Source organism: Phragmites australis, chromosome 9 (assembly GCF_958298935.1).
Source record: "Phragmites australis chromosome 9, lpPhrAust1.1, whole genome shotgun sequence".
NCBI classification, from domain to species: Eukaryota; Viridiplantae; Streptophyta; class Magnoliopsida; order Poales; family Poaceae; genus Phragmites; species Phragmites australis.
Window position 1 is genome coordinate 29,809,182 of NC_084929.1, and position 17,476 is coordinate 29,826,657.

Below are 17,476 nucleotides of genomic sequence, written 5' to 3' on the forward strand. Positions count from 1 at the left end.
TATCTGTAAATATGGGAAAGTTTAGGGTCTAAGATATAAAAAGATATGGGATTTTAAATAAATATAGAAAGGTTCAATGGCTTATTTGCAAAAGAGGCAATTTTCCTAAATTAAATAAATGGGAAAATGACTGGATAAAAGGGCCGCTAACGTGGTAGACACGTCGGCTCTGCTGACTGGATTAAGAAGGGACATGTGGCGTCCTATGTTTAGTTGGTGAATGGGTATTTTGGATCTAATCCGGACCATCCATCATGGATCTAACGGATGTGGGTGATTTTGCTGACCGTAGAGTGGTGACCGATGGCGGAGGGACTCGGGCATGGCGGCGCTTCACCAGAACTTCGCTGGGCTCGCGCTTCGATGGGCTAGGGGTGACAGCAAGCGACAGAAAAGGATCACAAGAGAGCGGCGAGCTCACCTAGGGTGTTGGTGGCTTCAGGAAAGAGAAGAAATGCGCTGGTGGTGAGAGGGGTGGCAATAGCCTTTGGGTCCTCGTCGGCGGCGATGTTCCGACAGCAGTGGGTCGACGAGAGGTGACAAAATCGACTCCTTGTGAGCACCCCATGCCAGAGCTACGCTTAGATGCAACGGAGAAGCGGCGAGAGCAGCGGGCGGCGAGCTTGGGTGGCAGTGCAACAATGGTTTGAGGAAAACAGATCGAAGGAGGGGGTGTAGACTTATATAGGCGGGGATCAGATAAACACGGAGAGTAGCTCGGATTTGGTTGGAAGTTGTTGGGATTCGGACTCATTGAATGGCGGCAGCGTCGTGCTCGTCTTGGACTCAGCCAGCGTGAGGGAGACGGCCGCTCGAAGGCGGGTTTCGACCGAGGCTCCGGTAGAGAGACAGGGATGAGTGGGCTACCGAGCGGCCCAAGCGAAAGGCGGGGAACGGGAGAAGAAACAGGCTTGGCCCGAGAAAGAAAAAGAAATGAGTTGTAGGGAAAAAGGAAGGAAAAAGAAAATGGAAGGGAAACCAGCCCAGGAAAGAAAAAAGACATTTTTCTTTTATAGAAACATTTTTCAAGCTTTTCCAAAACTCAAACAGCGCCCCTCGATGTTATCAAAATTCATTTTTTCACATAATAAAACCCTAATGTCTAGTTTCAGCATGAATGCCACACAAGATATAACCTATGGCCAAATTAAATTTATTTTAGAAAATAGGTTTTAACCTATTCTATTTATTAAAACCCTAATTAAATTCTAGATAAATTTTAGGAAATTATAAAAACTGTGTGTTACAGGTCACGTGGGCCACAATGTTTCTTTGGCTTAGGAGGTCTATGGCCCAATGCGCGCGGGGAGCTGACTAGGCTAGTTTGCGTGTGCATGAGGCTAGGCGGTCGTTGAGCTACGTGTTGACCCAAGACAAGAGGTCACTAAGAGCACAATGGTCGGCCGATGGTGTATGGGCACATAGGTGCTGGAGGATGCAAGTTCGCGCAGGGTTATTCAATGATGACGGGCAGGTTTAGTGATGGACTCAGGCAGACAATTTGCGGCGAAGGTGAATATCCTGGTGTTCAGTGAGGTGACTGAAGTTTTGGTCAAGCGCCGGATGGATTGGTGTACAGGTGACCAAGCGTGTCGTACAGACAAGTGCACGAGGTGCGCAGGTGTTGGATTGCAACAGAAAGTTGTAGACATAAGGTGCACAGGTGCTGGAGCGTGACAAGAGGTCATAGACACTAGGGATGTCAACGGGCCCCGATCCCCGTTCCCTGACGGGGAATTCCCCTATTAGGGGATGGGGATGGTGCCAATTTTCCCCCCGCGGGGGGTTTAATGGGAGAAAATTCTCCCCCGTCGGGTATGGCGGGGGCGGGGACGGTTCCCTATTCCCCGTCCCCGTTTCCCCGCGGGGCTAATTCCCCAAAATACTTAAACTCTCCATAGCCCATATATGCAAGAAACGGCCCAACTAAAGCCCAACCCACCAAAGCCCGTCAGCCAGCGGGCCCTTCACCGTGCTAGCGTAGCAGGGACGGGGAACCCGTCGGGTATATATATTCCCTGCACGGGGACGGGGACGGGGATGGGAGAATTTTCTCCCCCGCGAGCGGGGACGGGGAAAATTTTCCCCAATCGGGGCGGGGATGGTTACCCATTCCCCGCGGGGAATTTCCCCGTTGACATCCCTAATAGACACTGATGAATATTGCAACAGGCAAAGGAGAAGAGGTAGTCAACCGGTTGGCCAGACTTCAGGCTGATGTTGCAATGCTCGGTGATGAGCACAGGCTGTCGATGGTGTCTGGTCGTGGTGCACATGGCGACTAATAAGAGTTCAACGGTGGTGGTCGTATAGTTTGCGGGTATATGGCAGACAGTCCAAGGAAGGCTGACGGACAGTTCACTTGGAGGGTGAAAATACCATGGTGCAGGATGGATATGCTAGTGGCAACAGGCTAATCATACCACGCATTTCTGAGATAAAGAGACTAGCAACAATGAGGTAGGAGCGTGAGGGCTAATGGTGGTTGTTCTCCCTGGGCGTGGATTGATTCAAGCTGTGCACACGAGTTTTTGAAGTGTGGATGGGCATGAAGATGCATCAAGGGCTGAATTGAAAGGAAGTAGATATGTTCTCTACTTGCAACTAGAGTAATCTGGTTAGTCTGGGACTGCAGGAGGCTAAATTTGTGAGGTGTCTATTCACCCCCTCCCCCCCCCCCCCGCCTAGTCATCATTCTCGATCCTACTCTAGTTGAACATTGTAGCCTCCTCCTATTTTGTCACCCAACGCACCTCAAAACTTAAGTGGAAGCAAAGCAGATAGAAACTTAGTCGCTATAAAAGTTTTCAAGAAAGAATATGGCTCTTATGGGTGCAATTGAACACTAGGCTCTAATTGCACTCATCCCATGCGTCATCGCGGCAAAGAATAGCAACTTTGATGGAAGAAAAACTTAGAACCAAATAAGAGAGCACTGGAAGAAGAAACTCTCTAAGTTGATAATTTAGAGACAATGGAATTCAAAACTTGCTTGTATACATTCGTATGTGAATTTTATACCACTAACAACAAGAAGAATAACTTCTCAAGGTGGAAAATTTTCAACCTTCAACCAAAAACGAAAATCACAATCAAAAAGAGAAAACTCGCAACAATGCAAGGGAGCCAATAGATAAAGACTAGAAGAAGATGAACACAAGCATCGGAAGAAATAATCTCTTTATTTCTTGTGGAGGACAACCCTCTTTTCAACAGATTACAAGATATTTTTCTCACAAAAAACTCTTACATATTACAAAGGCTAAGCTCTCCTTTTCTCTCATCTAAAACCTATCTCTCAAGGCTCAAATGGCTATCTCACTCTCTCCCTACAGCTCTAACCCTCTATTTATAGGCTTAGAGAGTTAACTTAGTCCTTAAGCTTCATTGTTGCCAAAATACTCCTCTTTTCCAATGCCCTCCTACCTACCGTCGGGGAATTTTGGTCTATTTTTCTCTCCGTCCATCGAATGGCCATGACTTCTTCATGATTTAGCTTCATCTCGACGCTAGCTTTGCGATGAAGCCACATGCACTCCATCCTTCCACGGTTTTGAGGACAAACCGTAATACCGCCTTGCACGCTTCTCAAAGCATGACTCACTAGCACTTGATCTGACCCTAAGCAAGCATCCCAATGTCGATGCGTGTACTCTGTCTTGCGATCTTGACTGCCGGTAAGTCTCTCATGCTCCTGATCCCTCTGGGTCGTCTTGTCACTTGTATCGGCATCCCTTTCGCTTGATTTCATCAACACGCCATCTTCATCCTTCCTTCCATGCTTTGCTTGACCTCCATGTGCACAGCTAGGATTACCCTTGACTCAACCGGGCCTCCTCGATTGTCTGCCACCAAGCACCCAACTTGGCTCCAATCATCTCATTATCGGTCGTCAAGTTGCATCCATTACCTGCACAACACAAGATTAGCAAACACATATCTCCAAACCATCTCCAGTTAGATTCAAATCGAAATCCTCAGCTTAAGACACATCCCAAAAGGATCATGAACGTTAGATGATCCGGCGTCCACACCTCCTGAGCACCGGACCATCCGACGTGTACTCCTTCTCTGTAAGAAATGCTCCGACGAAGCATCCAACGTTCATCCCTTTTAACGTCGGATGATCTAGCGTGTATAAGTCCACCAGAGCCAGTTTGCAACCTCTCTGCAAGAAAAACTTCAGCGTTCACTTCACTCCATCGTCAGATCATCCGGTGTACACTTCAATCTTTGTCTCTGAAATGAAATACTCTGTTGTGTACATATGCCCATTGTCAGACCATCTGGCACATGTAAGTCCACCAGAACCAACTTACAATCTCTCTGCAAGAAATGCTCCGGCGTTCACAGTGCATATCACCAAACTATCCGGCGTGTACTTCAACTTTTTCTTCTGAGTTGAAATGCTCCTGCGTGTACACCATATGAACGCCGGACCATCCGGTGAGTTCAAAACCCAGGCGTCAGACCATTCGACGTGTACAATTTTTCTAGACTTAGAGGAAAAACACGCCAACTCAATTTCCTGTGCAACTTTGGTTAGTCATGATCATAATTGTAGTATATATACATGCTCATACAATCCAACAATGATCAAATCAAATTCACAACTTTGTCAATCACTCATCACGTATAAATCAAGGCATATTTCAACTTGGTTTCTCAATGTAAGACATCAGTGAATCGTAACCAAAATATTCAGGTGAAAAGCAATGCTAGTGTGGTAATTTCTATGTGTAACTCAAAAAGCAACAGTGAAATTCTCAGTACCAATAAGCAGTCAATTGTGAGTGTGAATGTCGGATTCAGTTGGCTTTTTCATATGCATGTGTCAAAGCTAAAGAGAAATTTGATTTCACTCGAAAAAACTATGTTGATAGAAGAGAAAGGTGCTCAGTTGCAGTTAGATTTATGGAGTCTGAAGTTGTAAGGATAGCAATGTCTCTGGAAGACAGTAAGTTTAAATAAAACTCATCGCACATCTCTCATTGAGCAGCAAAGACGACAACTCTCAAGTCTAGTGTACATGAAGGTTCGCACATGATGGCTTTAAGGTGGTAGATTATTCGTTAAGGTGGAGTTTGTTGGATATGTGTTGAATAATTATATGGAGTTGGTTACATGTAGGATTTGGTATTGTATTAACGGTATATGGTGGAATTGTAATAGGACTCTAGGTGAAATCCTAGTAGAATTGTTGTAACCAGGCATCTTCATAAATTCAATAGGAGTGTTATTGTTTGTAACCATGACAGCATAGCAATAGGTTTGCAGGGGGCAATGAGTCTGCTGGGAATCATAGGAAGAGGCCGATGTTGCTAGTTGGGGTAGAGCGTCTATAGTCATGCTCTGATAATATAGGCTTTGGTTAAATTTCGCTAACAAATATTTTACCTCTAATGTTGTCTATATCGTGCGCATTGTCTGGATAGATCGATATGTTGCTTCAGCTAATGATTAATTTCCTAATACGGACAACTGCGCCATCGAGGGGGTGAAGGCGCTCGCGCAACTGCGCCATCGAGGAGGTGAAGGCGCTCGCGGCAACTGCGCCATCGAGGAGCAGAAACATGAGTCCAGGAGGTGCTCGCGGCGAGGTGGAGAAGATTGTCGAGCTGCTGAGGGGCCTCGATAAGGCCGGCTACGACCTCATCGTCGTCGGCATGCGGCACAGGTGGTACCCAGTGATGTCGGCGAACGGGCTGTCGGACTGGAGCGAGTGCCCCGAGCTCGGCATCATCGTCAACCTCCTCGCGTCCTCGACTTCGACACGCCGTACTCGGTGCTCATCATGAAGCAACAGGACCAGGGTGGCCTGAATGCCGCCGTGCCAGGAGCCCGGGAAATGTGGCATGGTAACTATGGCGCGCCACAGCCGAGACCATGTCGATCACCGGATCTAGCAAGCCCCGGCAATAGGACCGGAATGAGCAGCACTGTATGTTATGTTCACCTTTGCATCGTAGATTGTATAGTTTCACGGATTAACCTCTCTACTTTCTAGGACCTATTCAAGTAGATTTTCCTTTGCAATCCATGTGTTGTGTACAGTTTTCAGGATTAGCAAGCTTGTGATTATTCCAGTGAGAATTTTGCTGTACAGACCGACTGGTTTACAAGCAGGAGCTGCACAACCATCAAGAGGCATTTAGCTACACAGGAAAATTCTATAGCTCCCACTGCATCAACAACCTACTTTATATGAACTCAGTTCATGGCCCACATAAATCCAGAACTAGCGGTAATGCTGGAAGGACATACAAGGATGAGTAGTCATGGTGCATCCAAATGCATTCCAACAGTAGTTTGACAGTAAAAATCGCATATAACTCGAAATCACGGCATGCCAACATCAACAGATCATCATCATTTTTTTTGTTTTACACCTTGGTTATGCCCTGCAGCCATCTCATACTGCATGCAGCCTGCCGAAAAACAACAAAAAATCGAGTCAAATGATAATTTAACCCTGAATGTGCTAAATAGCAGCTGTTTAGAAGATTCATTTTAATCACAGCTTGTCAGTTGAATCTACCGCCAAAAAACTAGAAACGGGTAAAACCAGTCAGAAAGCCTCTTTTTGATGGTATACCTTATTGTCGATTCTGCTTCTGCGCCCTCCCCTGCCAAGGGGCTGAAGGCTCAAAATGCCAGTGTACCACTAACCTTTAGTGTAGCAAAACCATCATCCTTTTTACAGCGAGAACCTCCCAGCAAAGGGTGATCACTGGGAGCTGTCCATATTATGCATGCTATATAGTAAGTTCATCCACAAGTTCCAGAAGCAATCAGCAGAAATAGAAAGCGACCTGGTAGAGCACTGCAGTTTTAAGCACTGCAATCCGCAATTACCTTCTATGCTGGTCATCCGCATTCTGCGAGTTTCCAGGAAATAGACACTTCTATCTATTTCGTGATAAAAGAACTCCCATATCATATTCACAATAGGCAATAGTTCGGGTCAATTTTCAAATTTCATGCATGAGCCTTCAAAATCCCAGTATGAGGCACTGAGGTGGATGGTGGAAGCATGTCTGCTCATCTGAAGCGGATAAAAATCATGTATCACTTCAAAACATTTCATGCCTAGAAATTATATCATTGAATATATACCTCAACAAGATTATTAAAAAATTGGAGACTTAGGAGATTGTTTACTTCTATATTAGGGAAAATATAACTTGATTTACATGAGTTTAAAGTGTTCTAGAGATTCCAATATCAGTTGACCATTGATGTAAGATGAAAACTAGGTTGCTTCTTTTCAACACAATTGACAGAGCACATAGGCCGCACAGGAGAACTTCATTAAATAAGCAAAGATGATTCTATTGGGAGGAGACAAAGCTAACTTTGTGTAGCAGCATCACAGAGTTTAGTTGAATTTCTACTTTCTAGGACTTTATTTCTTGGTTAAGTTCTAAGTTATTTGAAGACAAAAATTTGGCACAACATACTTGAACTAATGGACACATATATCCACTCATTGTAGGGTTGGCTACTTCTAACTGCAGCAGGGTGGTACAACTTCAAATTATTGAACATTGAAACAGAAATGTCAGGTTTAGCACACTTTTAGCATAACTGAATATCTATGCATAATGTGCAGCTTTCAATTTCCTTGCATACAAGTTAGCGATGATGAATTTTCAAAAGGTACAATAGGTAATGAAGTTATTCTTTAAAGACTCACCTGGTGAAGAACAATTCATCACTTCTTCTGCATATCTAACTGTTGAAAATGTTGGAAGTGATAATGCCATGTTGTGGTCTTGTAACATCCAAAATTTTTAGCCTAATCAATTTCAAAATTTAATTCAAATATTACCTTTTAAAATCATCTCAAACCATCTCTAAATCCTTCTAAAAAATTCCAAACCCTTCTCTATGGGCTCGATCCATCTTTTTCTCCCTCAGCCGACCCATTTCTTTCTCCTTTCCCTCTCTCACCCGGCCGGCCCGCTACCTTTTCACCCCGGCCCGGCCGTTCTCTCCCTCTGGGCCACTCCATTTCCTTCCCCCCTCCGGCCCATCTTCCCCCTCTCCCTTCCTTCCCCGAGCAGCTCCAGCCCAGCCCGCTCGCGCGCCTCCTCTCCTCTTCTTCCTCGCGACGACCGTGCTCGCGCAGTACACGCGTGTGCGAAGAGCTCGCACGGCCGTGTACACGCGTGACCCCACCCTCTACCTGCTTGATGCACACGCCATACCGCCGTGCCGTCCCTCTCCTTCCCCCTTTGCTCTAACTCGTCACATATCGTTGTACCAGCGACGACCACACGCGAGAAACCCGGCCGTCAGACACCGCCGGACGCCGCCGTGTCGTCTGCTCACCCCGACCCGTTCCCCCTCCACGCCAACACATCCACACACATGCATACGGAGCAGCCGGAGCCGGACTGCTCGGCTACGACCACATTTACGCCGCCTGTACCAAAGCACACCGAGCCGTCCTCGCCGTCATCCTCTCACCAGCAAGCATCCGCCCTCCCCGCCTATAAAAGCTGTGCCTAAGCCCCACTACACCTCGCCACGGTTCGGTTTTAGCTCAAGGCAAGTCCTCCCCTTTCCTCCCTCCACTACCTCTGTTTCCCCCTCCGCCACCGAATCAGCATCGATCCTCCAGGCAGAGCCGCCGTTGGCCAAATTGGCCTCACGGCGAGCTCCACCGAGCCACACCCCTACGTTTCCAGCCCCTCTACCCAACTCCTCCGCCCCTCTCCGGAGCTGTCACCATGGCAGCCATGACCGCCGCGCCACTTCTCGGTTGCCGGCCATTGTGGGTGCCCCAATGACCAAATCGCGTGCACAGGAGGTCTCCATGCGCCACGTACATACTTCCACATCCCTCAAACACAAGTCGAAGTGCATCTCCGCGTTGTTCCCCTGTCAACCGCTGTTGCCACCAACTCCAGCGAGCCGCTGGATTTGCTCCGGCCGCTGCCACCGACGACATGCCCCTCCATCATCATCGTCGCATCGCAAGGATCAACCCGAGCCATTTCCCGTTCCAAACCAACGCCGGGAAGCCAACTCCGATGAGTCTTACGGTGAGCCACCGCCGCGGGCCTTATGCGCCGCCGTCTCCAAGTCGACCGACCGAACCAGCCACGACGCCTTCTCCCCGCCGTTCCCTCCTGTCACCCCTCTCTCTCTCTCTCTTAATCCGATAGGCGGGCCCGGTCGGCTAACGACCGTTAGCCCGACCATTAGCTCGACCGTTAGGTTCCCCGCCAAGCCGACATGGGCTGATCTGGCCCAAAGGCCGGCCCATTAACCGAGCCTGCCAAAGCACAGTAGACTTTTCTAATTTACAGAAATCGGAATTTCTAAGGAATATTCCAGGAATATTCTCCTTTTTTTTTCTTTTCCCCGAATTAAATTCCCGGCAAACTTCCAAAGCCCATAAATCCTCCGTTTCAACTCTAATTTCGACAATTCCTCCACCAATATTCTTCTAAATTCAAGCTCTACCTTTTCATACTATTTTCATAATTATTCCGAATTTAATTATATTTTATTTGTATTTATTTATGTGTTGCTCTATTGATTGTCATGTCTAGAAGCCGGAGGGTTCGTTGAGGAGGAGGAGGAGGAGGTGCCAGGAACTCAAGAGTTCGAGCAGGACCCCCTCGAGGACTTCAATGAATGCAAGTCTCAATCCATTTCCCTTTGACCATATTGAACCCGGTTTTATCAACACCACCCGTAGCAGCCGTTCTACTCCGATATAATGCATGCAGTATTACTAGTTGGTATATTTTAAACTGTTGATCTAGCTATAACCTAATGTAGCTTAGCCAGCCATTCGTGTTTATCCTGTGTGCTTAATCTTGGTAAACCTAGGATCTCGCCATGGCTACTTTACTTATGCCTACGCGATCACCTTGTACTAGTATGCTTAGGAACGATAATCTTTACCATTACTTCATGCTTAATCATATCTAGCTTTTCAAAGGTGTAAAACTTGGTGTTGGTGTTGTGTGGATTATGGTTGGGTAGAGCCTTGTTGGATGATAATGATAATACCTGAGTTGGGGTTAGAGTTGGGGCAAATCAGGGTTCCTTCGGGAATGCCTAGGCAGTTAGAGTGCTGTCGGTGTGACAGGCTTCGGGAGGAGTGTTGTCCATGTGGCAGACTCCATGTGGAGATGTTTGCCTTGGCTCGTTTAATGACCGAGTTGATGTGACACCCTACCTAGTCTATACAGTACAACCACTCGACCCTGTATGGGCAGGGCTTAGTCTAAATCCCCCAGCTAGTCTACTATTCTACTATCGTCTGGAGGCAGTCGTGCAGTGGGGAACCATGGAGCAGGTGCAGGCGGTGCAGGCTTGGCGACCTGGTTGGAGGCCTAGCTGAAGGTCATGAACACCTGGTTAGCTCCCATAGGCGGTTAGTGTGATGATGCTATGGTGGGTAATGGCTTCGTTGAGTCGAGCTTCCACGGCGGTGGACTGTTGTCGAGCTCAGCTTTTGGGTAAAGTGTACAACTCTACAGAGGTAAAACTATTTAAATAGCCGTGTCCACGGTCATGGACGAACTATGGTTCGATCGCAGCAACTAGCATGGGTTGCGTGGGTTCTTCTTGTGAGTGAGTGACAAGGTGTGCCCTGTTTTGGAATATAGGTCCGGCCATGTGCTGTGGGTTGCCGTGGATAGGGTGTCCAGCAACAGTAAAATTTGGACAATCATATTTTATTATCGATATCGTTTACATAAATCGCTTTACACAAATTGAACCATGCATGTGTACAACTTAGCTTTCTGCAAAATTTAACCTTACAGCTTATCCTTGTCATCCTCTTATGCATGTATTCGTACCCCTGCCGTAGGGCAAGGGTTGAGACTTGTTGAGTACTCTTATACTCACCCTTGCTTGTGCTTTCAGAGGACGACCTGGACTTCACCGAGGCAGACGGTGAGGCAGACGAGTAGGCTTGGTCGCGTCCGCACCCGAGTTGCCGTGGAGTGGCGCGTTCGTCATGCTATCTCTGTTGTGTACTCTATTGTCGTGGACCCTTTTAATAATGCACTTGGGCTTAGTGTTATATATGTTATTAGGATGGTGGTTTATGCTCACCGACCCTCGTATTGTATGGCATTGATAATACCTGTTGTAAGACTCTTATTTACCAGCGACTGATCCAGGGACTGTTATAATAATGGTTTTAAGCACCGGGATAACCCGGGGCGCTTCAGGTCTGCGATGGGGTTGCATGGTTTGGCATCCATTTTCAGCGATGCCATCATAGAGTTGGATCGTACACGCAATGATCATCAAAAAAACTTTAAACTTCAAACACTGAATACAAATATTGAAATCCACACATAAACGTTTAATGTGGTTAAACTAAAGTAGTGCTTGAAACAGAAATAAAACCCTAATATTGTTACAAAATAATCACCTTACTGATTGATACAGACACCTACACACATAAAAAACATTTGCCGAACTCCACAAAAAACAACGAATGCACAGTTGCAAGTGAAGCCAACATCATCATCATATGTGAGTTACCAGGCTTCACAACGAATTCACAGTCCAATGTATCAGCATCACAAATTCTAAAGAGCAGAAGATGCAGCACAGTAGGGTGCAGATTAACTTCTCACTTTGGTGCTCCTTCAAACAAGTGCTGGATATGTGCCTCAACATCTTCTGGAGTGTACTTGATGTACAAGTCACGCCCGGTTTCGGGAGATGACTTCAACTTAGCGATTAAACTTGCATAGACTGGCATAACTGAATCCTCCACTGCTGCCCTGATGTCCACCCTTAGCTGGTCATCTGCTACCACCCATTCTGACTGAGCTGCATAGATCTCCTCAAAGTATGTATTAAACATGCGCAGTTTCTGCAGCATCGCCTTGGTCGGGATACCACCAATGCCTGGATCACCAGTTTGAAGCACAGTCATAACCTTGCCCCATGTTGTCCGCTGGTAATCCATGCTCCAGCGGCGAACTCTTGTTGTCATCTGCTTGATCCACTCATCCCCAAGTAAGACACCCAACTCGCTGTCAGTGACCTTCTGGATGATGTACTTGCCATTGTTCATCAAGAAGATGCAAGCAAGTGATAGATCACGGTAAAGCTTAGACTTTGTATCCAAATTCTTGTGAAGAACATCCATGATCCATGCGATGTGCACAGCGAGCGATGAGGTGGGGCGGACAGGATCAACTGCCACAGATGCACCTCCATTAGCACCGAAGTCACCTTCCATCACCTCTTCCAAAGTCTGCCGGGACCCACAAGCCGCACGGAGATAGTTCATTACATACCGAGTGATGGGATGTATGCCACCACCAGGGGCAGCAACTCGAGCAGGGTCACGGCGGATGAGATTTTCCAATTCCATGAATATACCTTTGATCGAGGAGCCAAGTGTGTTACACACCGCCGAGACCTCCGCACGGAGTGCAGCGGAGTAAGGGTCGGAGAACACAGGGTCAAGGTCAGGGAGAAGGTCACGCACGGCCTCATACATATCAACGACGCGGAAGAGGCGCTCCGGCGCGCGGCTGGAGGTAGAGATTGCGTCGCCGAACGATATGAGCTGCAGCACCTGGGTGCGCACGGCTGCGATGAAGGCAAGGTCTCCGAAGGGGGCGAGGCCGTCGAACACGCGGTCACAGAGGCGGCGCTCGCTGGGAATCAGGATGCGGAACACCATGTTGAAGGCCGGGATCCAGCGGGCGATGTGGAACTCGAGCTCCTCCCAGGGTGAGGCATGGACTTCCTCGGTGGTGCGGGGGCGGACGCCGAGGCGCGCAACGCTCTCATCGACGAAGCTGCGGCGCGCCGCGGCGTAGGCCTCGGCGCACTCACGACCGAAGCCGGCATCCACCATCCGACGCGCGATCTGGCGCACGTTGGCGATCGACCCCGGCGAGAGAGCGTCGATCACGACGTCGTAGTCGGTCACCGGCTTAGCGATCGGGGTTGGCTCGTCTAGGTAGCCGTCCCCGCTGCCGAAGTCCTCCTCGTCGTCGCTCCAGTCCGACCCGAACCCGGTCGGCACCACGGGGGCCGCGTCGTCGGGGCGCTCTATGAGCGCCCGGAACTCGTCCTCCAGCCGCGCCATGCAGCGGCTGAGCAGCTCGTCCGCGCGGTCGAGCAGGGCGCGGTTGGTCCCCGCGGCGTCCAGCTCCTGCACGGTGCCGATGAGGTCGTCGACCGCCTCCAGGAACGTGTCCGCATCCGCGGAGACCGCCCAAATCAGCCCGTCCATGGCCACGAACTGCGAGATCTGGCGGTCCAGCGTGCGCACGGTGCGCTCCATCGACGTCACCGGCGGCCTCGCCCCCGCGGCCGAAACCGCCGCCGCCGCAGGCTGCGAGGGCAGTGGTGGCGACGCCGGCATCGAGTGCTCCTCTCCCCCTCCTCCTCCGCCACCGCCTCCGGCAGCGGCAGCCGCCGCAGCGCTGCGCGCGGCGTAGAGCTTGTCGAGCGAGAGGCGGCCGTCGTAGTTGCAGAAGACCTTGAGGATGTCCTCCGTCATGGTGTCGCTGCTCCCCAGCGTCTGCACGATGTTCTGCACCGTCGCGAGCAGCTTCTCCTCGCCGTCCGCCATCGCTCCTGAGTCGGGGGAAGACGGCGTGGGGCTAGCCCTGAGGACGGAACGGCATCGCCCGGCGCGCTGGCTCCGATTTGGGTGAGGGCTCCACTCCCACGCGACTTCGGGTGGCGATTGTGGGAGACGACAGACGACTAGACGAGGAGAGGGGTAGGGGAGGACTTCGGACTCACCACACGGGCACGCGGCGGTGGCGTCTGGCCGAGAGCGACCGTGCGTGGACCAGCGACCGCTGACTCTGGTGGCGTTTGGATGGAGGGTGGGAAAGGGATTGGGAAATCAGGCTTGGGATAGGGATATGAGATTCTTTTCTAATACTAATGTTTGGCATGTACTGAGATAAAGATTGAGAATAAAATTTTAGTTGACTATAATACCTTTCATTATAACACAAAAGAAGGTTACATTGCTCTTATAGCAGCATGACTTCCCATGCTAATACGACAAAACAAAACTAAATTTGTTCATCAATCTGCTTGTACATATCATTTCCGGTGCGAGCATGTACACAAAAGTATTGGCAAAGTTTGCTTTCAAACATCTGTTCATGAAAGTATACCATATGCAGGTCACTCCATAACTATACATAATCATTTACAACAAAATTTTCACTTAGTCTTCTAAGTGATAGCAGGTCACCTCCGTTGCTGACAGTACACATCACAACAAAATATCAAGTTCCAACCATGCTTTACCATTGACCTTCGATGTCATGGTTTATTACAGTATACTACACATAATAGGTCACTAGAGCTGTATATACACAATTTATTTACCACAATGAAGCACCTGACGAACAAACTTATGTTTGAAGTCATCAGGAGTGGTAAAGAACAGGTTAAGCATTGCTACATCCTGACCAATTTTAAACGCTGCCTTCGCAATTTGACCTCGGCTAAATTTAGTAAATTTAGTAAGCACAAGGAACAACCGATTCCTCCTTTCATCAATCTGCTTTTGAGCCTCAAGTTCTTGAGTAAATGCAGACTGGATGGTGTTGTCTTGTTGGGCAGCGTCACCAACTGTTGGATAGCCACTAACATCATGTTCATTATGCTGAATGTAAATCTCTAGATAATTGTTTTGATTTGCGAATGTAGATCTCTAGAAAGTTGTTTTGATTTGCGAACTTCATCATTTTAGAAATAGATCTGTCATCTGTGAGCTAGTCTATACCACCTTTAATACTACGACGAGAAATGACATAGAACAGAGTGTCGTCATCCTTAAAGCCTACATTTTTGGCAGTTGCACAACATGAAAGTAAGACATTACATCCTTCTCAATATTTCGAGAAAGGGAGACTTCACCTCCATCATAAGTTAGTTCATCTTCCTTTGAAAAAGAACCCCATAGTACATCAAGATATTAATACACCCTGAAGCCATTGCCTCGTTTGAATATGAGCTAATGTTAGTAATACAGAACAGTGGTTGCATCAATTGAGACAAATTACTAAATCTAAGTAGTGTCATGCCTACATGTACATAAAGTTGGTTCATCTTCCCCTGAAAATGCAGTTTGTATATTCCATCTACTGTCTATTGTCAGTCGATGTCAAGCATGTAAACACACAAGTGACATAATCTATCTATTGTGCACTGATGCATGGACCAAAAGAATGCATGTATATCAAGTTAAAAGGTAATCATGGTAGGCCATATTAAGTATACAAGGCGGAGAAGTTGTTAATTATACAACGTAATCTAAAAGAAAGGGAACACACGACCTATCCCCCCCCCCCACCCCCAAATCATGCACACAAAAGCTTCAGATTTGTGCAAGTAGCAAGGAACAATTTTAGTTCAGAGAGAAACATAAACGATATAGACAGAAGCATGAGCAATCAGTGGTGAGTTGTGAACAAATAAGTCAAAAAGCACAAATTAGCATGCGAACGACCTGCAGCTAGAAGAAAAGAGAAATTGAGACATGTTCGGATCGACCGGCAGCCGCGGTGACGGAGCTTGGTCGACTTGCCGCGGCCTGTAGGGAATCTGAGCGATGGAGCAGGAGGGCTGGGAGAGGTCGCATGTGATCTAAGCGAGGGAGCGGGAGCGGCGACTGGTTTTGTCTCTCCGAATTGACGACGGCTGCAATGGAGAGCGTGTTATATCCAGGATACCTTTTTTAGGGCAAAATCGTAATTTCACATGTATTTTTCGCTGCATCCCACCCAAACTCGCCCCCACCAGTGGATTTTGAACGGTGAGAAATTAGGTTCTCATATCCCATTCCTTAACCCCCTCTATTTCCTTATCCCTTCAACCAAACAAAGGATTACATTCATCCCGCCTTCTATTTCCGTTTCTCAACCCCCATTTCCATATATCGAAACACCAACTATGGTCATAAAAAGGGCGTAACCATGGCGGATGTCGGATGGGCGGAGGTAGATGGTGAAAACGGTGTGGCCTCCGGGGAAGCGAAAGGCGAAGGCCGTGACGTCATGTTATGTCGTACGTTTACTGCTCTTATTTTTAATAAGGGCCTTACTAGATAAATGTTGATAAATATTTAGGCCCAATATCCATCAGATCTTAGGTCATCTATTTCTGATCCAACAACAGCTCATCGTTTCCCTCCACTGCACGCCAAGTATCCCAACCTTATCCTCCCGTGCGCCCGAGTGCCTGAGCCTTATCCACTCCCTACCGCCGCTCTACCCCCGTCACACGCGCCACCTCCCTGCCGGCCTCGTCGGCGCTATGCTCGGCTCCGGCGCGACCCGCCTATCTCCGTCGCCCCTCTCCCTCCGCCGCTGCCACCGCTTCTCCTCCCCGCACTCCCCACCGCCATCGCCTTCCCGCCAGCTCCGGCAGGGCCACAACCACTAGAGTCGCTACCCGCCACAGTCGCCAACGCTAATCACTCCAACCTCGACGCTTCACCACCATCATCGACCCAACCACCATCCACCACCACCACCACCGTGGTGGGCAACGCCCCCGTCACCTCGCCGTCCCACCCACCTCCAGCCACCACCGTCGGGCCGGCGAGCTCCCCGGCCATCTTGAGCCGGAGACCCACAAATCCTCCCAAAAACCTCGAACTCTAACCCTAACCCTAAACCTAAACCTCGCCAGAGATGTCGAGCTCATCGAAGAAGACGAATAGGTCGCTGGAGAAGTCACCTGAGAAGAAGGCACGGCGAATCTTGACGCGGATTGCACAGTAAGAGATTTGACAGATTTTTCCTCTTTTTTGTCGATAGACAAATAGCAATTTCGTTTTAATAAATATAACTTCACTCAGTTTATATTCTCTTGACCCGCATATGTTCAGTTATGCGAAATGTGGTTGTCATGTTATGTCATATCATGTCGTGTCGTGTGTATATATAACTAACTAAATATTTTTCTTTTTAATAAACATGACTCCGCTCAGTCTATATTTCCTCAGCCTGGATATACGGTTTATACGGGCAAAACATATATGGACAATCAATCACGCCCTTAGAGTGTGTTTGGTTACCTATAAATGATATCCTGACTTCGTCTATGCGTGTATTCCCACAGAGAATATCATTTAGTTGTCTATATATATTGTTCTTCCCTATATCCACTGATGTAATTATACAGTTGGAACCTGAATCGGTGGACACGTCCAAATTGAGCTTCTCTATGGAGTTTGACCCGATGAATACATTGCATCTGCTATAATACTGCAACGAGTCCACTCGTTAGTATTGGGTGCACGATCACTGCATTTGCACATGTATGCAATTAAACATCTTTACATGCTTATTGCATATGTAGATATAAACTCATTACACCTGGCTATATAAATAATAAATATTTTTCTTGTTAGAATTACTACGTTAGTTTAACCTATTTCTACTCGTTCGAAATATACATTTCAACTTAAAAAAACACATACTAACAAACAAAC

At 47.9% G+C, this 17,476-nt stretch overlaps 1 protein-coding gene across 1 annotated transcript; it reads right to left on the bottom strand.

Moving 5' to 3' along the window:
• Positions 1–11,320: 11,320 nt before the first annotated feature.
• Positions 11,321–13,706, bottom strand: LOC133929067 (exocyst complex component EXO70B1-like). Its single transcript, XM_062375660.1, has one exon. It carries the CDS (start codon positions 13,580–13,582, stop codon positions 11,615–11,617), a length of 1,968 nt encoding a protein of 655 aa, XP_062231644.1. The 5' UTR covers positions 13,583–13,706; the 3' UTR covers positions 11,321–11,614.
• Positions 13,707–17,476: the final 3,770 nt, after the last annotated feature.